Source organism: Rattus norvegicus, chromosome 2, assembly GCF_021556685.1.
Source record: "Rattus norvegicus strain SHRSP/BbbUtx chromosome 2, alternate assembly SHRSP_T2T, whole genome shotgun sequence".
NCBI classification, from domain to species: domain Eukaryota; kingdom Metazoa; phylum Chordata; class Mammalia; order Rodentia; family Muridae; genus Rattus; species Rattus norvegicus.
In genome coordinates this window covers 58617956-58642500 of record NC_141535.1, presented here as the reverse complement: position 1 = coordinate 58642500, position 24545 = coordinate 58617956, and the positions used below count along the sequence as shown (strand labels likewise).

Genomic DNA, 24545 nt, shown 5'->3' with positions numbered 1-24545 from the left:
TTCCTAGCCAACTTCTCCATATCTCACACTCTGCGTCCAAAATCAACCACCAAATGTCCCCCAAAATGCTGGTAATGTAGTAAACCTCAGGCCCCGGTTTTCAAATTCAAAGGTTGTCATTTTTTCACGTCTCTACTTTTGTCCCCCACCCCCACCCCCTTTCCTTTCCAGGGTGTGAATCCATGGAGTGACAGGAAAATACATCTTTCTTATTTTCAGCAGTAAAATGTAGTGACAAGAGGTGACACCAGAATCGTCACGTTTCCCTGGTGTCTTCCGACACGTGAAAATGAACCACAGGAGATACACCGGCTTGGTTCTTTGCGTGCATCCGCGACTCGGACCACCATCGGTGACCATGGACTGTATCAGATAAACGCTGGCAACAGCTAAGCAAGGACACCAGCCCTGAGCTTCTGGTGACATCAGCTGCCATCCTGGAGTGCTCAGACGGCTGTTCTCACTCCTATCCAGTTTCCTGTAGCTGGGCCTCCTTCTACCAGGCTCCCACGATGGCTGCCTTCGTCCTTCTTTTCTTCTTCTTCTTCCGCCTCTGCCTCTGCCTTCTTGGTCCTTATCTTCCTTTCTGGGCAAACATTTCCTGGGAACCTTGGTCCCTTTCTTCGCACTGTAGCAGGAATGCAATACACAGCAGTCTCTGGAGCCGGGGTCAGATACATCCACACCGTTTAGCGGAATGCTTTCTTAGGATATGGTAAACCAGGCTGTCGTCTAAAAACGACAGGTCGTCGTCGAAGGCGACCGGCCTGCAACATGCCTGGCCTACCTTGTCACTTGTTAGCCTTCTACTTCGAGACAGATTTTTTAGTATTTTGTCGTACATTGTCTCGGCCGCTTCACAGGAACCGCTACAATATCGAAAGATCAGTTCCTCCTTGGTTTCGTAGCCCAAACCCAAGTCAGTGACATTTAAGTGTATTGCAGTTAAGACGCACCCCCGATTTTTGCCCCTCTGGCCTCTGCGACCTTTCCCTCTGGAATTCTCTGGGCTGGCAGCTGCAGCTTGCCGGTTCCTCTCTCTTCGAGGAAGTGCCGCCGCTTGTTTATCTGGTGACCTTTTCAGTCTTTTGATGGTGGCTTGAATAAAATCCATGACGTCATCAAACTGGTCAGGATAATCTTCGGGCATATTGGCTGTCCAACAAAAGAGAGACGTCAAGTGAGACAACAGCGACCATTTTGGGCAGTCTTCTAAGTCTCAGGAATTTGCTAGAATCCGACCCATGGCAAAATAATCACCCATTTGTGCTAAGTAGTCACAGTAGCCCTAGAAGCAAAGGGTAAGATGTACCCTCTAACGCTCTGCAAAAGATGGGTGTCCAAAGAGAGGAGACATGTGGTAAGGAAGTCACAGGTCCTTGCGGGAGACAGGTTTCTAAGAGTGAGTTGTTCACGTGAACGACATCGGCCGGGGTTAGCACGGAGACACGTGACTAACCAGGCCGACATCTAAGGCCTTCTTGTTTTACAGCCTTGGATACAGCTCTGAGTTGGAAACGCTCTCAAATGCTCCCTGATATGCAGATTCTGGGCCTCATACCTACATACCTTGATGCTCTGGTTTGGAGAGCAATGAAGGCACTCGCATTTTATTAAATTTCTGTAGGATTCTGGTATGTGTGGGTATCAGAGAAAACTGAGAAACCAGCTCTCGGTGGCTGAGGAGAGGTGATAGCTCCTGGCTTTGCAACTTTGCTGTAAGTTTAACACGACTCTACCTGGCTGAGCAGAACCAGATTCAAGCAGATTCAAACAGCACATATGAATATCTCTAAAATTCAGCTCTATTTTAAAGCCCATCCCCCAAACAGAAAAGTAGATTATATTTCTATTTCACTGACGGAATGAATGGCACATGGTGTGGTTCTAATGAAAGGATAGAATGATTTAAATACAAAGGAGATACTGTTTGGGACAGCTGCAGTCCAAGGTGAAGCCAGGTCTAAGCTACAGCTGCCTCAGGGCTCCCACTGTGTGGTTACAAACAGGAAAAGAGAGGTGAGCTCCAGGCAGACCAGGGAAGATGAACCAGGATGTCTGAGACCTCTGGGGAAGACTGATTTACAATCACCCGAGAGTCTGAATATTCCAGCTCTCCCCTAACTAGAGGAGAAGCAGCCACTGAGATGATTTAATACGCACGAAGGGGAGGGGAACCTAACCCTCTCCGTCCCTTTTTGAAATCAGGTATTAAGCTTTTATGGTCATTTCATACAATTCAGTAGTTTTGGGTTATATGTGCCTTAGAGAAATAAAGTTCAAAAGGGTTGTTAGAATGGGTGGGTTTTTTGTTTGTTTTGGGCAAGTTCAGGAAGATTACATTGTGTCTATTCTACCTCGAATTACACTATCATAAACCTAACCTACTTAGTTGTTAAAATGCAGAAGAGTCAGTGTGTGTGTGTGTGTGTCTATGTGTCTGTGTGTGTCTGTGTGTGTGTATGTGTGTGTGTGTGTGTGTGTGTGTGTGTATGTGTGTTGCTAGGTTATGTGTTGAGCTCAGCCACTAAATTTTAATACACATACACCTGTGTGATACATAATAAAGACTGGGAATTGCAGCCCATGTGCACTGTCTCTTGTGGTGAGAAAATCAGCATTGGATGTCTAGTTGCTCTAAGTGATATACTGCTTTACAACTAATGTAAGCTCCTCTTTATCTCTTGCCTAAAAACCTAACCTGACCCCCAAGCCATCTCCCTTACCCACCTCCATCTTTGTTTTCAGTGTGTGTGTGTACATGTCTGCGTATACACGTGAGCAAGTATGGGGTATACATGGAGTCCAGAAGTCGACACATGTGTCTTCCTTAGCTGCTCTCCACATGGTTTTTTCTAAGACACACTGGGACTCACTGACTGGGTTACACTGTCTGGCCAGCAAGACACAAGGATCCTCCCATCTCGCCCCCCCCCCCAGCACCAGGATTGCAGGTGTGTCACTTGTCCTGGGGTTTATATGGGTACAGGAGATTGAACTCAAATACTCATGCTCCCACAGCACACACTTTACCAGCTGAGGCTTCTTCTCACTCCCCTCACCTCTCTTCGTTCTTTTCTGCTCAATGGTAAACTCTTAAACTCACATCACTTCCTCTATGTGCCCAGAACACTTGTCATCCCCATTACATAAGAGCCAAAGCCTAGACTGGCAGAAACATTGTACCTGACCTGGCTTCTGACTCCTCCAGCCTTGGTTACCTCTGACCTCATCGATTTCTCTGCTTTCTCCCTTCATGATGTGTCACTCCCAAGTTGGGGTGGCTCATCCTTTGCTTTAGGAAGCTGTCTGGTACACAGGACATCAAACTGAGTTTCTTGCCTCTGTCTAGGCTATGCCGGTAGTACCATGTGGGAGGGCTAATCTAGATGGCCAATGTGACCAATGTGGAGAAAAGGGACCTCAGTTAGAAGAATTGCCTCCACTAGACTGGCCTGTGGACATATTTGTGGGGCATTTTCTTCTTTCCTTCAACCTTCCCTCTTCCCTCCCTCCCTCCCTTCCTCCCTCCCTCCTCCCTTCCTCCCTCCCTCCTTCCTTCCTTCTTCCTTCCTTCCTTCCTTCCCTTCCCTCCTTCCCTCTCTTCCTTCCTTCTTTCTTTCCTTCCTTCCTTCCTTCCTCCCTCCCTCCTTCCCTCCCTCCCTCCTTCCTTCCTTCCTTCCTTCCTTCCTTCCTTCCTTCCTTCCCTCTCACCTCTTCTGTCCATCCCTTCTCCCTTCCTTTCTTTTTGCTGATTGATGTAGGAAGACCCACCCTATGGGTGACAGAACTTATATACAGGTGGGTCTGCGCTATATATAAGAAAGGGAGCTGAAGATGAGTCTTAGAGCAAACCAGGAAGTAGGGTTCCTGCATGGCCTCTGCTTCAGCGTCTACCTCTCCTTCCTACTTTGCCTTCCCTGGTCGATGGGATATAACCTACAAGATGAAGTATGTCCTTTCACCCCAGGATGCTTTCAGTCACAGCCTTTATCACAGCAACAATGGAAAAGCAAGCTATAATGCCACCCCTCCATGCTAATAACAAGATAAGCATTGTCTCTAGATGTGGCCAAAGTCCTCAGGCCTAAATCACCCAGATTAAGAAGTGCAGCTCAAACACAGGCCTTTGTGGGGTGGCCTCCGCCTGGACCACTGCTGTTTACAGCATTCCATGCCTCTCCCACATCTCCTCTAAGTATATGCTTGTGAAGACCTGCTCCATCCCTTGCTGACCCTCTCAAGTCTCTAATCCCCCTGCCCCTAATCTCCTGCTCCTCCACTCCCTGCTGTGACCCCCTGAGTGCTAACACACTGTATAACTTGGTTTTGTTTGTCATTTCTTCTCCATGATCTCTAGGAGGGGGACAGTGAAGAGATACAGGGACTGTTTGTGTTTTCTGGTGATTTTGTTTTTTGAGACAGGTTCTTGCCTTGTAGTCTAGGCTGGCACACATTTGCTTTGAGCCCAGGCTGACCTTGAACTTGAGTTCCGCTGAGGTGGGAACCAAGTGTTTGGTGCAGGATTCTGAACCTGGAGACCTTTCTTGAATGGGAGGGGGTCATGTTCAGAGGTGGGAAGAAAATTAACTTTTTTTTTCTCTTTTTTTTCGGAGCTGGGGACCGAACCCAGGGCCTTGCACTTGCTAGGCAAGCGCTCTACCGCTGAGCTAAATCCCTAATCCTGAAAATTAACTTTTCAAGATGATAGCATGGCTTCTGTGGAAAATTGAATCTTCATGAAATGAAAGGCTCTAAATTTTAAGAGTCTAAAATGTTTGGAGTCTAAAATAATTTAGAGTCTAAAATAACCCGATTCTCTGGGGGGGGGGGAGGGGGGAAGCCATCGGAGGCCGGAGCAGCCCTGATCCTTCACCTGAGGTGACTCTCTCCCATCCCCCACAGCTTCAGTGCCTAGCAATGGCCTCTCAGCCAGGGCTTCCTCAAGAGACACAGGGGACACATTTCCACAGGCCCGGCAGGAAAGCAGTGCCTGGCTCCTATCTCCTCAGAACCACTCTTTCGTGGCACTTCCCTTAGGAGTTTTCTTAAGAAGGAAATAGATCCTTAGATTAGTCTGCTTTAATGTGGAAAATGACTCGTTTTAAAAATGACCCGATTGTGCTTTAAAAAATTTTTTTTCACAAATAAATTGATGAGGAAAAAATAAATGAAAGTGTGCTTAATTATAAAAAACTATATTTTCCTCTTATATTTGAAAAAATGCTTATACAGAAATTCAAACTTCTAAAATAGATAGTTGAAATGATTAATTAAAATATAATGTGGCTTTTAATTTTTTTTTAAGAAAAGATTTTGTTTAACAAAGGCCTCACACCATGAGGTCTCTGACTCTATTTAAAAATTCCTAAGTAGATCATTAGCGTAGGAGCCTGCGAAAGTGGGAAGTTAAGATTGATTACTAATCAACCGAGGATTAATCAAAAATGAGAACAAAATGCAAAAAATTCAACATTAGAAAACAATAAAAACATTGGCGTTAACAAAAACATTGTTTTCTGGCTTCAGAAACTCCCGAATCTACATGTGACACAATTTGAATCCCAGTGACATAATTTGACTCTAACACCTTCAATCTTCTTAAAAATTTTCCTGTTTTCCAGACCTTGTACCACACAGCTTTGTCATAGGCTGGGTTTAGCAGATATACCATAGGATGCTGAATTAGGCTGGCATCTGGGATAAACACTGAATAATAATAATGATGATGATAATAATAATAATATCAGTAATTCCAAATCTAGCATAGGATAAATATTGTGATATTTAGGACACAGCTATATGTCAGTATGAGACAGTTTAGTTTTAAATTCCTCTTGGCCTTTCCGCAGAAGCAGAGTAGAACCTTAGCTAAAAGGTTTCTGGTTCATCCTGAATCTATCCCATAATTACCTATTTCAAAGCCACATCATGTGCAAGATGGAGAATGAACTCCAGCGTAACCTATGGACTTCAGGTAATTGTAACAAGTACCATTCACATGGGAGGTGTTGGTATTGATAAAAGGGGGGACTGCATGTGTGGAGGTAGAAGATGTGTGGAGAATCTCTGTACCTTCCTTTGAATTTTGGTATAACTTAACACACACACACACACACACACACACACACACACACACACACACTAGCGTGAGCCAGGCATGTGGCTCTCGCTTTTAATCCCAGACCTTTGGAGGCAGAGGCAGGTGGGTTCTGTGAGTTTGAGGCCACCCTGGTCTACACAGTGAGTTCCACAGCTGTAGTGAAACCGTGTGTCAAAACACTACTACTACTACTACCACCACCACCAAAACACACTTGTGACCTTGGAACACACCGGTTCAATGAAGAGTGGAGGGTAGGACATCCTCTTGTTGATGAGAACCGTCTCCTCGACATGGATCTAAGATAGAACATTATTTAATCACCAAGTTCGGGCTTTACTCGACTACTGAACTGAAGGGTATTTTCCCTTCATAGTCTTAAGACAATGAACAAACACCAGATGTTTATATGGAAATCATCGTTACATATGTAAATTGTGGGCTTACGAGTCAGTGGTCAGAAATGAGGATAAAACATCATATTCTCAACCCATGAAAGAACTCAATTCCTAGTTTCAGGTTTTTTTGATGTCACTGACTTTCACTGGCAGAGACAAGCTCACTTTATCATGCTTGGCACTGAGGGGATATTAGTAGCCCAATGAGTCTGTAAAAGGGCGCTGGGCAAGTCTCACCAGCCTGTTCTTACAAATTCCACAGAAATTTCTAGCCTTGTCTAGGCAAGCAACATCACACCTTTGACTTCAGGGACCCACAGTTGCTTTAATCTTCTAGGACTAACCTGGGCTGAGGAGAGAAAAGGGACTCGGGTTCTTATTATGCCCTATACTATGGCCCTAATGGCACAGCGCACGCACTCTTAGCCTATGAAGGGTTTACAGAATAGAACGGCAGGCATACAAGGATCCTTACTAATAATTGACGTTACAGTAAAATACTTGCAAACCACAAAAGAAGACCACAATTTGAACAACCAAAAAGCCAAATAAAATAAAAGTCATGTAAATAAATAAAACAACAAAGGCAGGCAGGTAAAAAACTTGCTTATTTCCCAGATACACTTGAGGGCTATATTTTGAAAAATATGTCTGATTGAAAGCTGAAGTTTTGAGATATCGAAATTCTCAGTTGTTTTAAAGTCATCCTTCAGAGTGTAACCAAATATTTTGGCATTGTTCTGCTTCAAATATTTTAACTCTGATGTGTCCTTTGTATAAACAGTGTTATTTAAACAAATGAAACCTTGTACTGGGGCATGAGTCTGGAAACAAACCGCTCACTGCAAAGTCTTTGTCTCCCTTGATTATTGGGAAAAAAATAGTAATGTCACCTTAAGAACTAAGGACTGGGATAGTCACCATTTTGTAAAGCCAACTGAGACATTAGTGATGGCTCCGGGCAGTCATTGTAACTGCTAAGCTTAAAAAAAAAAATACAAAATTTAGAGTGTTATCTTGGTTAAAAATGTCAAATTTTTCTTTAAAACTGTAGGTCAGCTGTATGTTAACCAAAAGGTCACGTTTTTATTGGTAATTGTGTTGTTTTTATTGGTAATTGTGTTTCCTCTCTGTGCTGGCAAGGCAGGCATCCCAGCCAGACTTTTAGCTATCTCCTGCCTGTGTCTGAGAGGGAGGAAACATAAGGTTGTCCACAAAATTTGGGCACTCGACTCCTTCCCACTTGGTGACTGGACTTAGAGACTGGCGGAGGGTTTCTGCAGCTATGAATGTTCCAAGAAAGGGGGAGGGGCTGATCCTAGCACTGTAGTGTCTCTATCAAAGAAGAGATTTTCCAGGCCAAACTGAGACCTGCCAAGTCTGCTGTGGAAGGCACAGGGCTGATTGTGTGGGAGGCCCTGCCTCCCTACAGCACTGCAAAACCTTCAGCCTGTGTTCTGGGGCAGTAAGGACAAGCATGCTGAGCTCACAAGGCCTGGCTGGCTATACAGTGAAGAAATACGCCAGAAATCAGTGCCTGCAGGTCCTTGCCTGGGGCAATGCCCACTTCTGATGGAGTTTGGCTTGAGGAGACGCTGGGCAAGGGTAGTGTTCGGATACCTAGGAGAGGCCTCCAGAGGTAGGGGGAGACAGAACCCCCTCAGGGAAGGATGATTCCACCTGAAGCTACTAACCAACTTCAACTGCAGACCAAGAACACATCTCTATGTAGGCTAAGTGTCTGAGGAACAGAAATGCACTCTTGGCACATATGCATAAGCACAGACTTCTTGTGTGTTTACACACAGAGATGCTTATTTCTGTGCAGACATCAGCCTACCTAGGACCAGTGTAACATCTCAGACAAGACTAATGTCATTTTGTATTTTTCGGAAAGCTACAAACTGGATTTTCTTTCACTCATTTTTGAAAAACTATTACAAGAAGTGCCCAGCTGTTATTACATTAAAAGCTCTTCATGTTACAATATCTCCTTAAACCATGTCTTAAACAATAGCTTCCTTGTATCAAGGTGGAGAGGTGGCTTAAAGTCTCACAGTGAGTGAAGGTGAGACCTGACAATACTGCTGCCAGCAATATCCTATGCTAATATCCCCTCTATGTTTGCTTCCCTCCTGCTGTTCATGCCTGTTCAGAGAGCGTATGTCGGAGAGCTGCTTCTGCTACAATAAAGAACTGTTCTGATGGCTGGAGAATGCTCACTCCATAGCCACCACTGCTGCTGTAGATGTGACTGTTAGTCATCTTCAGTTTGGGACTAAACTTCTCTGCACATTTCCTCTACAGAATGAGAAGCTGAGGCTAAGAGGAGACCTGTTTGCTTAAGACCAAGTGGTTAGTAAGCATAAATGTGGCTGGTCTGGTTTCAAATTAAGTTTAGGTCTTATCCTAAATACTGCCGTTTTTTGTTTCTAAGTAAAAATTCGACTACCATGCAATTGCTGGCAGAGGCCAATTAATACAGAAACAAGGCCAAGATATGCGGGTTTTAAGACTTGGAACAGGACGAGGGAAATACACCTGCCATGGGAAAAAATCAGTATGACCTCAAGTACATTAAGTAGATCTCAAAGGTAGGCCACCAGGGGCCACAGAACAAAGAGTCTCTGAGGAGGAGAAAGCCATGCCTTTTGGGGGCACCTCTCTCCCATCTTCTTCTTGTATATCACTCCCGAGGCAGATCTGCCAATTCCCAGGTCACAACCGGAACACCAGCAGCCAGCAGTGGGGGCAGATTCAGACAGAGAGGCCCCATGTCCGGAAGCTTCTCATGCTCAGTCTGGCAGCAGTGACCAGGCTCTTGCTGCAGAGCTGGAGAAGACAGAGCCTGAGATTCCAGGCCCCGGTCAGTCCCTGACCAGCGCGTGACCTTGGGCTAGTGGCTTAGCCATCCTGAGGTCAACTTGCTGCCCTATTGGGGCTCTCTAGCTCTGAGTCCCTAAAATGGGGACAGTCTAAGCTTCTGCTGGAAAGTGGAAACAGGCATTGGCTCCCGGCCACCTATGAGGGGAGTAGCTCCAACTCAGCTACCACAGTTGGCCCCCTCCCCCCTACACTGAGAAGCCCCACAGGAAGCATTCTGGGATCTAGAAGGCCTCTTCCCTTTACCTTTTGGCTCAGCCGAACCTGTCTGTGAAATTCAAAATAACCATTGCTAATCTTCTCTTAAACCAAATCACATCCCACCCCTTAGTGAAAAGACCCAGAAAGTCAGGTAGATAATTGTACCAGCAAGTCCCCCTGGGTCCAGGCATTGTCAAATAGTTTCTACCTGTAGAGGGATAGTTGGCCCCATGGGCTGCTTAGAGGGTGTACCAACCTGTTCTTAGATGTCAGTCTCTGTCACTCAAAAGACAGATACTTTCTTAAAGATTTCAACTTTATCCATTTGCTTTTGTGTATCAAATCTCTTTGGGTCTTCAGTGAATTACTCATGACAACTTCCACAAAAATGGATGGGGGTTGTGGGTACTCCACAGGTTATCCTAGACCTACAAGGTTGGCCCTCATTCCTGCTTGCCTTTGGGGGAACCTCTGAGATGTGTAACTAGAGTGAAGAACAATGATCAGTGCTCCAGAGAGTTCTGCAACGCTTTATCATTGTGTACTGTTTAAAGGTCATTATTAGATCACGTACTTGAACTGAGAGACAGAGGGAGAGGGAGAGGGAGAGGGAGAGGGAGAGGGAGAGGGAGAGGGAGAGGGAGAGAGGAGAGAAGGAGAGAAGGAGAGAGGGGAAAGGAGGGAGAAAGAGAATATGCTGGTGCGTCCTTCTTTATCTAAGTACCATCCTTTCTTTCCAATTTTGGGTACAGAATAGATCATCCAATGAGAGCCATTCTTGGTTAAGTCATAAGGGGTTCAGTAGCATCTATTTTTCTGAAACAATCAGCAGCTGAGGCAAATCACAAAGGCATTCAAGCCTTTCCAGATTGACTGGTGCTCTTTTCTCATGACCAACGCTGACACTGGTTTGTTTAAAGAGTTTTGCGCACAGTAAAAACACCAGTGCCTTGTTGCGATTCTTTTAAGGGATTTCTGGATACTCTCAAGGCAGAAGAAAAAGATGAACCAGGATGTGTGCCACTTCAGAATAGAGAACAGGAGTGCAGGGCGTGTTTCTAATGCCACCAACAGGCTAATTTACTCAGATCTGCACCTACTCTGACCAATATGGCGCACACTTGTCAGTGATACAAATGTGGAACTGTTAGCCTGCAGCTCCACTAAAGAAATATAATAATAATTGCACCAGAGTACAAGTGGCCAAAAAGATCCCGAGTAGGGAACAGTATTTTCACCTCACTATTCATATTCCACTTGCTCTGATTCCTATGCATGCGGCTCCTGGTTTTATTGTGGTTGTAATAATGATGTTCCAAGAATACAGCCAGCCTGGGTCCCTGTGGAGGAACGACCACTCTCTGCTTTCAAGTCAGGAAAATACCCACCAGGGTGCCCATTTGATAGCTAATCGGACGAACACCTGGTGTGAGCTAAAAGCACTCAGCAGCTACCAATAAATACCCAACACTGATGAGCACACACCACGACCTCTGCTAAGAAAACAAAGCCAAGAAAAACAAAAAACAAACAAACAAAAAAAAAACCAACCCCAAAACAAAAAAAACCCCTAAAAACCAAAAAACCAAACAACAACAACAACAACAACAACAACAACAACAACAACAACACCCCCAAACCACTTAACAAGGGATGGGGAGAAATTACCCAGTAAAATTAATGTGGCAAAAAAAAAGCCATGAGGGAAAACAATCCTTTGTGGTGCTATCAGTGGCCGGTGGCACTGGGGACTGAGGGAGGAGCTTCAGAGGAACTTGGTGGGAAGTCTCTTCTTTCCCTTCTTGCAAAGTACTGTTCTAATCCCAAGAGACCACAGGACCTTAGCAAGCATCTTGAGTCACTGGATCTTCTGGGGGTGGAGGGGTGGGAGGGTGGAGGGATATGGGGAGTTGGGGGTGGGGGAGGGTGGAAGAGGGTGGTGGAGGTGGAAAGGGGAGGTAAGAAGTGAATAAGAACAACTTTGAGGGCCTTAAGCGCTCGGATGAGAGCAAGCAGAGCCTAAGAGAGACTACAGAAAAGTAAAGAGGGTGGAAAAAGAGTTCTTGATCATCTGCATTCATTTGCTGGAGTCCTCTATCTCAGCAGTTCTCAACCTGTGGGTCTCGACCTACCCCTTTGGGGGGGTGAAACAACCCTTTCCCAGGGGTCACATATTAGATATCCTGTATATCATACAATTACACTAACATTCATAAGAGTAGCAAAATTACAGTTATGAAGTAGCAACACAAATAATTTTATGGTCGGCGGTCACCATAACATGAGGAACTGTATTAAAGGGTCACAGAGTTAGGACGTTGACAACCACTGCTCTAGTTGGCTATGAGGAAGGAGCCATGATGAATGAGCTTATAGAAAGCCATAAGACTTCAGAGAGCCAGGCACAAGCATCATTTAGAGATAAATACATGTGTAAAACCTCTATGCTGGATTTCTCTTCCCTCGTTCCTTCCTTCCTTCCCTCCTTCCTTCCGCCATTAGATGTGAGTGTCCTGAGGTGTCAGGCTATCTTCTCGTGTAGGGACAAGACTGAATATGACTGCCCTAACTCAACCCCTGATTATGTGGTTCCCCTAGAAGCTCTTCTCTCCCCGATGTCCTAAGACAGGATCAGACAACTCTACCTTTAGATCAAGATTAACAAAAGCAAACGTTTGATCTTGGAGAATGGAAACAATGGCTCTGTGAAGCCAACACAGCGTGTCTGTGATCATTCTTCACTGATATTTATATTGGAGACAGGGTAACAAAGACGTCTGTGCAACTTTAAACAAAGCACAGGGCATCTAGGCTTGGCTCTCATCATAGTTTAGACTCTAGGGCACTTTCTACAAAGGAGAGATCTCTGTCCAGGCCCTGGCTCAATGATTTGTGGGCGGAGGGAACCAACTGTCTTGTGGGTGTGTGCTGCCTCTTCTGTGTTCCTAGAGATGCCTGACAGTGAATTTTCTGTATAACAACAGACTCAACAGATTGCCACGAGTGGGACTTTTCCTGTCTTCATTTGGGTGCACATGTCCTCTGGGAGTATTAGGAGAAAGCTTTCTGCTGCTCGGGGGGGTAAGGGCAGCTTCAAGGGGGACTGTCTATTCATCAACTTCCACATCTGCTGTGCACCCATGTTGGTCCTGTGGATGTGCCCCTGCCTTTTCTTAGCCCTTCTGGTTCCTTACTGTGTAAGGTGCACTTTACTCGAGTGCATTACTTGAATCTAATCACATAGAAATAATCAAATAAATTCAAATCGAGGAGTGGTCAGGGAAAGGATAGGCAAAGAAGCCACCACCCCACCCCCACCCCACCCCAGGGTCATGGGTTGCAGGAGGAGGCATTAAAGAAGAATAAAGGAAACAGACAATCAAATGGACCTTGGGATTCTGGGCTTAAAAAATAGCACGAGGACATTATCGCCGGGAATGATGGAGCTGGAATATCTATTGAGCAAGTGCATTACACACGATGTCAAACTTCCTGATTCTGTAGCTGAATTGTGCTTGTGTGACACACTGTGTTGTTCTTGGAAGGCATATGCAAAACAAACAAACAAACAAAAACAAACATACTTAATGTGACTGTCTTAGTGCATTCATACATGCACTAAGGGGAAAAAAGAGGCAAATTGCTCCAAAGAGACAAAACTTACTGAGGGGTGGGTGGATGACCACCATTCTATGGATACTTCTGAGGAAGGGGTCTGCATGAACAAGCCCTGGAATACTGAGGGGGTGGGTCCATACATCTTCCTGGCCAGGCACTATTGGCAAGGCTAGGCTGGAGTTATGGCTATCTGTCTAGTCACTGAGTTCTCTCATAATTCAGATCCACAAGTGACACTTACATTGTGGAGTGCATATTAGCACATACATTTGAATTATGAAGTCAGACCTTTTTCGATCAAAAAGCTAGTTTATCTGGCTTCGTTAGTTTGAGTTTGAGAAGTTTTATTTTACTTTATTGGGGGCGGGGAGGGGAATTGAAGTGAAATCGGCAGATTCAAAGGGTTTTTTTTTTTTTTGTTCGTTTGTTTGTTTTTACAAAAATAGGCTAAAAAATTTGCTCTCGACTAGGTCACTCACTGGATGGTCAAAAGGGACACTGATTTTAGGACAGAGTTTGTTATTTCCATGCCCTAGAGGGTGAGAGGGTTGGATTGATTGTGCTCATGCCTTGAAGCTTTTTAAAAGCAAGGGCACAAAGCTAGAAGTAAGAAAATTGCCTGTGGTGAAAGTCTCACTCTCTAGCAGCTGGCTAACATTTGGCCCACATTGGCTGTGTAGAAGAGGACACTGGGGGTCACCTGCCTGCCATAGGAAATGGGGCAAATTCATTTTTCTAGGTCTAGGGGAGCACTCAACAATCATCTCCCAAGACCTCTCCCAAATCCCCTTACGTTGGTCCCTCATCCCCCACATGCCCGCTGCTCTGTCTGCTCTGTCTCCCTTTATATTCAACTCTACCTCCCCAATAGTGTGGCTATGAATCCTGCATGCTGCTCTCTTGTCTGTTTCCCTCCCTTTCCTTCCAAATATCTACCTTTCAGACCCCTCTCAGGTCCCGCTCCCTTGACCTTTTCCGTGTCCCACTGTCTGTGTCCCAGTGAGTTCACTGTGCTTTGACTTTAGCCAAAGGTTAGATGTGACTATCTGTCCCGCTGACAACCCATCCACTCTCCTGTCTACCCGCCCGACTGACTACTTACAATTTACAGCTAGATTGATTCTGCCTTTTGGATGCTGTCCATGCCTGGCATATGAGAGGTGTATGAAATAGCTTCTGTTGGAGCTCAAATGATTAATTATACAGTAAGCATTTTCATTAAGTGAAGAGTACTGAATAAATAAGGGCACACATACAGTAGGAAAGGAAAATGCTAGGAACTTTACACTTTTGTATAAGCCAGTATTGACCATTTTGAACATAATGTCAAAATTATGGGCTGATGGGCCAGGCCAATGTCCTCTGCTGGGTGTTTGTAAGTGAGCCTTGAAGGCATTTCTCAGGACAACAAAATTATGGGGGGCCTGAGGAGGAAGGTGCTGGTCTCTGGATCTCAAATAAAGGATCAGTGTCTCCTAAAAGAGTCATCCTCATGGACCTTAGTTTCAAGAGCCCCTTTCCAAGTGCCAGATCCTCTTTCCCAACTACACACTGACTTGACTTCCTTGCATGCTACGCAAGCACTCTACCAAGTGACCTACACCCTACCACCACATTTAAGAAGTCATTTTCCAGTTGGTAACTAATCAAGTTCATCCCATGCTACCTGCCCACGTTTCCGGCATGCTTAATTTTTGTAAACCAAACATGTACATTCTAGGAAGGATGTTCTCTATGGTCAGAGACATCTGTGTGTTATGTGTCCCAGGTATTTGTGGCACTCTGCTCAGTCTCTGGGATGAACAGGCACACATTATTTGACGAACGAATATATATATATATATATATATATATATATATATATATATATATATATATATATATACATTCCGAATGTAAACATTTAAAGCTGTAGGTAGTTTATGCTTTTAGTTGTTAGAGCGAGTGGTAGTCAAAATGTGGCACAAGACTACAATGAGCGAATCTTCAAGAAGTTCTGAAAGAACTGTCAGTTTTAGTCATTGGTTGACGAGCTTCCACCCCTATTGAGTTCCTCCCTTCCATACAAAGTGTATTTTAGTGATTTGGGCAAGCACTGGCCCCAGAGTCTGAAGGCCTGTCTGCTGCCACCCTGGGTACCTGGTGCTTTGGATTTCATGTTTTCAGCTCTCAGAACCAGAAACCTTTCGTTTTAGCTTTAAAATGCCATGGCACCTGAATGTTCTGAATGACAGACCCCCCTCGTACTATCTTCAACCCTCCTTTGGAGAAGATAAGGCAGGAAGAAGAACAAATGAACAAGGAGGCTAGAGACAAAGTCTTGGATGCTTCCAAAGGCGAACCACAAGCCAGTTTCTGAGTAAGTTAAAAACGGTCATGGGGCATTTATTTTAGAGCCAACCTCAAGACGAGCAACTTATTCATTCTATTTGCTTAGCTTGTGCTATGTCAGAATAGAACTTGGGGTGTTTAGCTTGTCCTGGACCCAGGGGAACAGATGCTGTCTCAAGAGTGTGTGCAGTGGATGACACAGTTCCAATGACTCTATGGGAAGTGTACAGCGACTGTCACTGTGACCGAAGTTCTTTTGCTTAATTATGAAATCCCAAGCACCCAAAGGAAACTACAGGGACCAAAATTTATAGCACCTTTTATTTTCAAATGAAATGCAATGATTTAATGGTTTTTCTACACCAGGCTGAGACAGTTGCACCACGCACAGTAAGGATATAAATGTCGGCGCTGTGGTAGGGGTGTGCGGACATTAGTTGAGTATTTAAAGTCTGCACACTGTCGTTATTTTGCCTTCCCTGCACTGACAGCTTGCTGCTGAATTGAACATACCTGGAAAGAAGTCAATTGGCTTAGAACACAGCTCAGTGTCTCTTTGGTAATTTCTCTGTCTAGGTTCTACTGGGTCTTTCCATGGACAAAGCAGAATTGGATGTACTCTGCTCTCTTGAACAAAATCATAGTGAGAATCTTGTCCATAGATGCTTTAGTATCATTTGAGAGAGGGAGACATAATGCTGTACCTCTTTCCCAATGGAATCCATGCAGTCAATGGGATTCAATGATATTTTGCTTGCTTAGTGGCTGATTAACCCACAGAAGCCTTAGGTTTTTCCTTGGGTGTTATCACGCTTTGGTGACACAACCTTGGGAACAACACTAGACACACCTGGGAAACATCTAAAAGTCCGCACACCCAGGCTACACCTCAAACCAATCAAATAAGAATTTCTCGGCAAGTGGTTAAGTATCAGCAGCCTTTAGCATTCTTAGAGGACTCCACTCTCTTTTATGAGCCTCTTCTCCACGGACGGTTACTGGCCTGAGCATGGAGGCCAAGGAGCAAAGCCTGGTAGCTACTGGCACGTGGGAGAAGAAAGGCTTCCATTTTGTGGAGTTGTAAACTGTTCACACTGAGTTCTGAAGCCATTAGCTTGTAATAATTAACAGGAAGCCCGGGTAGACAGGATACTAATATAGCAATTAAACCCCCATGAATTCATCAGAATGCAATCAAACAGTCAGTGTTCTCTCCACTGATATCTGAATTAGAGAACTATTATTATCTGCCACTGCCCCTGTCCTTTGGAATGGATAAATGTGCATTTAAATGCACAGAGTGCATTTAAATTTTCAATCGAGGAAATAGTTGTATGCCCTAAACTTGGGATTAAACTGAAGCTCTTTAAAGATGAGTTTAATTGACGAAAGTCATGGGACTCATGCTTGAATTTCAAGGGGTCAACTACATGCCCTTTTAAACCACAAATTACTCCCCAATTCCTTATAAAATTCTATTTCCCCTCTTTTTTTGATGCTTATACAAGCAGCCAATTTTGTTGTTGAAATGAAACACAAAACACTTGTCACATCTCTGCCTGTTTTCTAGTCCAGAGCCAAGGACTTTGGATGTCTCAGGGCTGACTCAAGCTAGGCTGCTTTCCCTGATGGTCATAACCACAGAACAGTTCAAAGGCAAACCATCAAAGCCAATCATTCTAAGGGGTTGGGTGGGTGGCCGATGAGTATCCTGAGATTGTACCAACCTTTCTGTTGCTACCTTTTAACTTAAGTACCTTCATTTTCTCTGTAACTCCTTATCTGTCTACCTGCCTTTATCCATGTGAACTTTGGGAGGACTGGAGGATAGGTTGTATCAAATCAAACTGTAATTGTTTGCTTCCAGAAGGCACTATTAGCATTTAAGCAGTAAATCACAGACCCGTTTGAAGAGTGCCCTGTTTTTGTTGTGGCTGTTGTTGTGTTGTGTTGTTAGCCTCGTGAGGTGAGATGTACTCTGAAAGCCTCTCCCTTTCAGCTCTTCTTGTGCTACTCACCCTGAACTCATTCTACAACAGAACACCTCTGAACAGATTTGACAATAGGCAGATGCTAGGCTCTGGAAATGGAGTCCCTTCTGTGTTTTCTCTCCGGCTGGGTTTTCACAAAACCCCTTCCTTGCAAGTGCAGTTCAGGATGAAAATGCAAGAGGTTTTTAGGATCAAGCACAGCGAGGCACAGTAAAATAGCCATAAAAAGATCCTCCAGTGTGTTCATAGAGGGGCAGGGGAGTATAGGGTCAATGTGTATTTGCTCTGGTGGTGGTTGTGATGGTGGTGGCAGTGGGATATTTGTTGATGGGAACGATAAAGGGATACTAGTCCACATCCTCTCCACTGGACAGAGGATCCCGTGTACTCACAAGGCACCTGGGGACCCTTGGGCAGCCGCATGAGGAATACCCTTAAGGGCCTTAGAGCCCTTCCCATTTAGCCCGAGAGTGGAGACCTTTTGCGGCTGGCCCCAGGTGACTGCGTGAGTGCATGCTGCGGTGGGGTGCCCTGGGGTCCGGCCGATGATGCCCCGGGGGAGGGAACGGTTCTTACAGTCACTGGTCAGCGCGAAGGGCACGCGGCGGTGGCCGAGGGAGTGGTCTTCGGCGGGCGCTTCGAGAAGCCTCTTACCGGCGGGCAGCGGGAAGGCAGACGCGGTGTGGAGCAACACCAGGCAGACAGCCACGACATCCCATAACTTCATCTTAGAGTCCCGTCCGGCGGCGGCACCTGCGCGGGCGGGCAGCCGGGAAGAGAACCGCACCAGGCAAGTTAGGCTCGGATGCCCAGGACCCTGGCGCTGACTGCAGGGCAGCCTCTCCGCCACTCCCCTGCCCCGCTCCCAACTCACCGCCTCTCTTCCCGCGCGGCTCTTGACCCGCGCTTCCCTAAGCATCCGGCCCTTGCCCCTGGTTATTGCCCGCACATTTTCCTTCATCCCAGCTACATCCCAGGCGCAGCTCGCATTCCCAACAGGCTCACTGCTGACCTCTCGTCTGTCCTCCAGCCTCCAGCTCATAGAGGTCAGATTATGGGCATAAATTTATACCACAACTCCCGGGCCCGCTGCTTCTACTGGCGCATGTGACACCCCACATTTCCTCAGCGGGGCACGCGGCATAGCCCCCATCCGGCTACCTTTGCGGGGTCCTGGACAGACACCCCTGCCCTGCTCCCAGCAGCTCCCTTACATGAGCTCTGGGAGCCATCCTTTCACCTATGCGAACAACAGGTTTTTACTTTTGGGACAACAATCAAGAAGGGTTCCTCTGTACCAGACTGGACCTTTCTTCCAGCTAGGCAGAGTGTAGGTTCAGGGTAGGTGCAAACACTTGCCCTCGCTCTGCCTACCCTTTAAACATCCCAGCTAAGGGGGAAAGGATGTGTCACCAGAAAAAGTTCATGTGAATCTGTAGACTTGGCCTGCATAAAAGTGCCAGGTTAAGTCACTTAACTTCGGAAGCATCAACTTGGCTTAAAATACCAATTCCACTTCTTAGGACCATTAACTCATGAACAAGTCTAGAAAGTGCCCAATAAATGTTTTACCGTGGCTAGTAGGCAAGGACCGAATTTATCTTGACATTTTAAAGCCCTCCGTGGTACACCCGAAAATGCCCTTGATTTTAGTTTTGCAGCTTTGTGAAGTTCTGGCCCTAATTCCGTCGTCTCGGCCAAGATGCTGTCTTTCTTTTCCTCTAGCTACTCCAGGACCATAGGAAGAGTCCTGAACACTAAGTCCTTTGGACTCTTTAAGGCCTCACATCTCTAGAAAGGAAGGCCTTGGAGTCTGGGGTAAGCCAGCTAATGAAGAAGGCTGTGTTCACTTGGCAAAAAGTCCCATCCAGAGAGATGGGGAAGACTCACTTTGGGGTACTCCATCACTTAGGAGCACAAGTGTTCCAGAGTGGGGCCCATGCCTGGAGAGCATTCTCAAGTCAGGAAATTCATGCATTTTGATAAAACAGCCTTGACATTTTTAATGGGGGAGGGCAAATTAGTTTTCAGGTACACACACACACACACACACACACACACACACACACACACACCTCCTTGCACCTTTCCTATTAGTCTCCAGGCATTTGCTTCTCTCTCCTTTCCGGGGTCCATCCCTCCCGCCCCTCACAATCTCCACCCAGAATTCCAGTCTAGGCCCCTAGATAAGGCCACCAGGAAAGCGTTTAATTCGGCCGCCACCTCCCACCGCTGCGGAGACGAATTCATTTTCCATCCCTTGGGCGTCTGTTGTCTCCGCAGCTGTTGGGTTCGGAGATTGGGAAGCGACAGAACCACACAGCTCCGGGGTTCCGGCAGCGCGGGCTGGCTCGAACACCCCAGAGGAGGGAAAAAAGACGCCTCTGGCTCCCGGCCGGCGGGCAGCAGTGCAGAGAGGCGCTTCGGGAGCGGGAAGCTGGGGGAAGGCAAGGCCTCCGACCTCGGGGGGGCCAGTTTTGCCAGCTCTCGGGTGCGTGCGAAATGGCTGGCGGTCCTGAGCAGCAGGGAGGCGTGGGGTTAAGGCGCGGTCCCAGTTCGCCGTGCCCGAAGGCAGGAAGCGGCGGAGGCACCAGATTTCCCTTCCGCATTAAGAGGGTTTTCCTATTATTTATTTATTTATTTATTTTCCAGTTTGGCTCACGGAAGGCTTTTAAAATTGGACGAGGCGAGCCTCGATCAGAAGTGTGGCGACGCTGGCAAAAGAGGAAAACACTGGAATATTCACTCTCTGTCTTGCCAAAGGAGACTTTCCATCTTATTCTAGGCGGGTAGCATCGGGCTTCCCGAAAGCACCCCACCCCCAAATTCCGAGGAGAAGCAGGAGAAACGGAACCCGCTCTTCTCTGACCCGCTCTTTAGTTGGTGGCACTTGCTCCCCCCTCCCCCTGGCAAAGATGGGGAGTGCGTCTTTCTGGATGCTCTTCCAAGGAGTCTATCTAGACCCCGCCCCGAATCCCTACTTATCTCTTTACCCCTTTTTATACACCAATGCGTCGGCCGGACCGGTCCCCGCCACGCCTGGCCTTTGCTACCGGTGCAAATAGCTTAAGGCACCGGCCCGTGCGGGCGATCAAGCTTTCACCCCGAGATTGACTCTGCTAAGTGAGCCCCGTTCTTTCTCGAACTTGGAAAGCTAGTTCTACTCCGCCTCTGGGATCAACTCATCCCAGCGGGGCAGAGGGATCGCTCTGCGCACTTGGGCACCTGGTGGGTCCCGGGACTGGGGGTTAAAGGATGCTCAGGAAAGCCGCCGTAGAAACTGCCAAATCGCCGTTCTCCGATTCTGAGTTCCCGGCACCAGGGGGCACTAGAAACCGCTCGGGCCTTGTAGTCTTCCCGCCGCCGGTAGGCTGGATTGTCATTTTAAAACATAAAACAGTAGGGGAACCAATGTTTCTACCATCTATCCCCAAACTAGTTCAGGGATCTGTAGATGTCCTTATGTGAATCCTCGCTTTTCGGGCTTCTATCCTTCCATTCTCTTTCCCCATTTCCCCTCTCCTCATTTCACCTGAGGCGGTTTCTTGGCAACCTACTTTTAGACATCCTGATCCTCTATCACCGAGAAAGCTTTGCAGCGGGTGGCTGCTCCCTGCCACCAGTGCCCCCGCACATTTTGGAGCTAGCAGGCTGGAAAGTTTGTTTGGTATTTGCTTTCAAACCCTGGTGGCGTGGGAGGAGAGTTCACTACAAACTCCGGTGTTTCCTGTACGGTTTGGGCAGAAATTACTAAACGATCTGTTGCTTGTTTTCCCTGTGCTCAGTGTCCTTGACTGAGGACGCATTCTCTTACCACTGCCCTTTAAGTGACCAGCCCAAGATGGAGAAAGAGGGAAAATGTGGGATGCTTCCCCGGGGGCGGGGGGAAAGGCCAGGGGTGGGTCTGTTTATTAGAGAACCAGGGGAAGAGTTCTAGGCCCCGGAGCACTGGAATCTCTTACAGCAGTGGGCTAGAAAAGCTGCAGGCTAACCGGACACTACGCACTTGTCACTTGTTTAAAAGACACCTCCCCCACCAAAGCTCAGAGAGACAGAGGGCATAGTCAGGGCAAGAAAGAAACAGCGAATCCTTCTCTGAAGGCTTGAAGGGAGGAGGCGCACGATTACGGGTTGGTCGCATCTCTTGAATCGCTTAAACACATATTCAAAATGCCGAGGAAAAGTGAGTCTAGCGCTCTCTAACATATTCCCTGAAGGAACTGGCAGAGTTGCGTTTATCCCGGTCAAAGAGCACAAACTTGGCGAACTCCGAGCTTCAGTTAGACAAGCTTCCCGTGGCGTGCTCATCCGCCCCGCAGGCAGATTCTGCTACAGGCAAGATTGCAAGCGGGGGAACCCGTTCAAGTGCCTTCCTACTCCCGATTCATGGGTTCCTTTTCCCTGCGTGGGGCTGGAGAGCAACCCCATTCAGGAGTCTGTCTCGAAGTGGCGCAAAGTAGCGTGTGTGTGGTGGGGGGTGGGGGAGTCTTGGGGAAAAGAGACACAGAGTGCCAGAGACAAGAGGAAGAGGTAATTAAAACAATCACCTCGAGGGCCTGGCGGAGACCTAGAGGGTTCCTAAGAGTCTTTCGGGACAGAATCCTAAGGCCGAGGCGCTGTAAGGAGCTATTTTCCTAATCTGGACCCGCATAAGGGCATTAACAAAGTTCAAGCAAAAGGCCAGGGAAGGGGAGGAATGCCGCTTTGCAAAATCCCTCTAGAGGAGGTGAGCCCTCTATTTTTAGGTTCTCAGCACCTTTGCAGCCCTCCTTCCCCGGGCTTAGCTTTCTCCCAGAACAAACCCAAAGAGGCTCAACGGTAAGCTACACTCCGAGCTATGATAACGCTGCAGTTGCACTCTGGAAAAGACGCTGGCGGCGGTGGGTTAGTAGAAAGCCAAGTCTCGCACGGTTGGTTCAGGGCTGTACAGAGCAGCGCCCTACCGAGCGAGGCAGGGGAATTACCCTCTTTGGCTTTTCAGGGTTCCAGGGCACCAGGGGCTCTGTCTGTATATTTTTTGATCACATGGAAAAGGCAACCTACCCTCCGCAAGGCTAGCCTCCCTCCGGTTCAACTTGTCTCCTGAGCTCCCGCTTGCCTTCCTACTTTACACTCAGTCGCCCGCTTGGGGTCCAGCCGCGCCCTTCTGGCTTCAGACGACACAGCCGCCGCCCGCCCGGTCCCCTCCAGCACGTTTCCCCTCTTACCTCGGATCCGGTCTCCGTAGACCCCCAGTTGGACATTAACTCCAAGTGGCCCGAATCCCATCCAGGAGACCCATCCGGACCGCGGGCAGGAGCGCGGGGCCCCGCCCAGGAGGTCGGGAGCAAGAGCACGCAATCCAGGGGTCGCGCCGGGCAGCGAGGACACGCAGGAGGCGGCGGCCACCGTGTCAGCCGCCGCCGCCGCCGCCGCGAGGAGGGCGAAGGCTGCCGACACCTCGCACACCGGCCTCTTGGATCCCAAGAAGACTAAGTCTGAGCAGCTTCCCCTGCCTTGACTGAGGGGTGGCACGGCTGCGCGCGCGGCGCTCTGGGCTGGAGCAGCACCGGGCCCGGGCGCTGCGGGTGGCTCCGAGGCAGTCGCCTCACTCTGCACCTCCTCGGGGCGCGGTGGCTGCGAGTACGAGGCGGGCCTGTCTGCGGATGCCGAAGTCTTGCCTGGAGATCCGAACGAGACACCACGTCAAACCGCGCCGGCAGTCCCTTGAAGACATGAGGGCGCCAGGAGCGCAGGCTGGTGGTGGAGAGCCCGGGCCAGAGGGCCGGGATTGGGGAGTGGGGGGCGCGGAACCGGGAGGGGGAGGGGAGGGGTCCGGCGGCAACGGCGGCCTGAGTGTGGGGGAGGGACGGAGATCCCGGGAAGAGGCACCGGAGCTGCAGGGGCGCAGTACGGGGTGCGAGTGGGTGACTCCGTGAGCCTCTCCCGGGGGTGCAGGAACCGCCTCGGGGCTCGCGCTTTCTAGCGGGGTAGATCCACAGGAACGCGCGCGGAGCTCGGCTCACAGCAGCCCAAGGGGGCAATCGCAACTTGGTGACGGCGTCCTGCGCTCCGAGGGAGGGCGCTCTGTCTGCTGGAGGCTACCTCGGGGCTTTCCTCGTCCCCTTCGAAGGCTGTCCTTCCTCCTCGAGTGTCGTGCCCTCCCGGTTTTCTGCAGGGCAGAAGGCAGTGGCGAGAAGACAAGCAGCCTGCCGAAGTTTTCCCAGCACCAAGAAGAAGCGCGGAACAGCCAGGAGAGGAGAACAGAGTGTTTGCCAGGGGACGCTGCAAGTGGGATGCATTTATAGAGCTCTCACTGAGTGACGTGCCCGCCAGTGGCTTTTCTGATTCGCTTTCTGACCTAAACACACATTAGTTTAGTCCCCATGCTAGGGCCAACACGGTCTCCAAATATCTGCTGGCTGAAGTCAGAGGCTTTGCATATCATGTATTAGATGGCAAGCAATGAAGAAGGCTTCTGAGGCTGGCCGGCTTCTCAGACTTAGGCTCCATTTCCATGCTGTTGTAACAGAACACCAGACGTGGGGTAGGCACATACATTCAAAATCAACAATTCCAGAAGCGTAAGATCACTTTATCAGGAAGGGGTCAGGGGAGGTAGGGCAAAACCTGCCTTTGTTCAGAGTTTTTAAAACGTATTTGGGGAACCTAAGCAAGGACAGGACTGGGGGGCAGTTTCCAGCGGGACTCAGCTTTCCTTCCAGAGCTCTGAAAATGTGAGAGGCCAGACCTTTTCTACATTTCTTCTGTTGGTTAGCTGAACACCAGAAGCCAGGAGCCTTCTTTGTAGAAGACAAGAGGAGGACAAGTCCTTGCACACCCTGCATATGGCTGAACTGTAAATACGATCCATCCACATAGGCGTGGATTTCTTTCTTTCTTTGATAGATGCTAAATAAGGTACGTCTCTGCTAAGGGAAACCTGTTTACAGGAAGCCACCGGATCAGAATTTAGTAGGATCTCCTTAATTTTATTAGTTGGAGACTGTGAAAGCATAAACAGGCTCAATTTACATCTAC

General features: G+C 47.8%; 1 protein-coding gene across 2 annotated transcripts in view; it reads right to left on the bottom strand.

Annotated features, from left to right (window-relative positions):
• Nucleotides 1–23781, bottom strand: part of Gdnf (glial cell derived neurotrophic factor) — a 25852-nt gene extending 2071 nt beyond the window's left edge. The window contains 3 exon segments of one of the 2 annotated variants that reach the window (NM_019139.2): nt 1–1155; nt 18102–18278; nt 22733–23781. The exon segment at nt 1–1155 is cut by the window's left edge and continues 2071 nt beyond it. In NM_019139.2, the coding sequence (NP_062012.2) occupies nt 671–1155; nt 18102–18278; nt 22733–22793 (723 nt within the window). In that variant the 5' untranslated portion in view covers nt 22794–23781 and the 3' untranslated portion in view covers nt 1–670. 2 annotated transcript variants of the gene reach the window in all.
• Between the last annotated feature and the right edge of the window lie 764 nt (nt 23782–24545).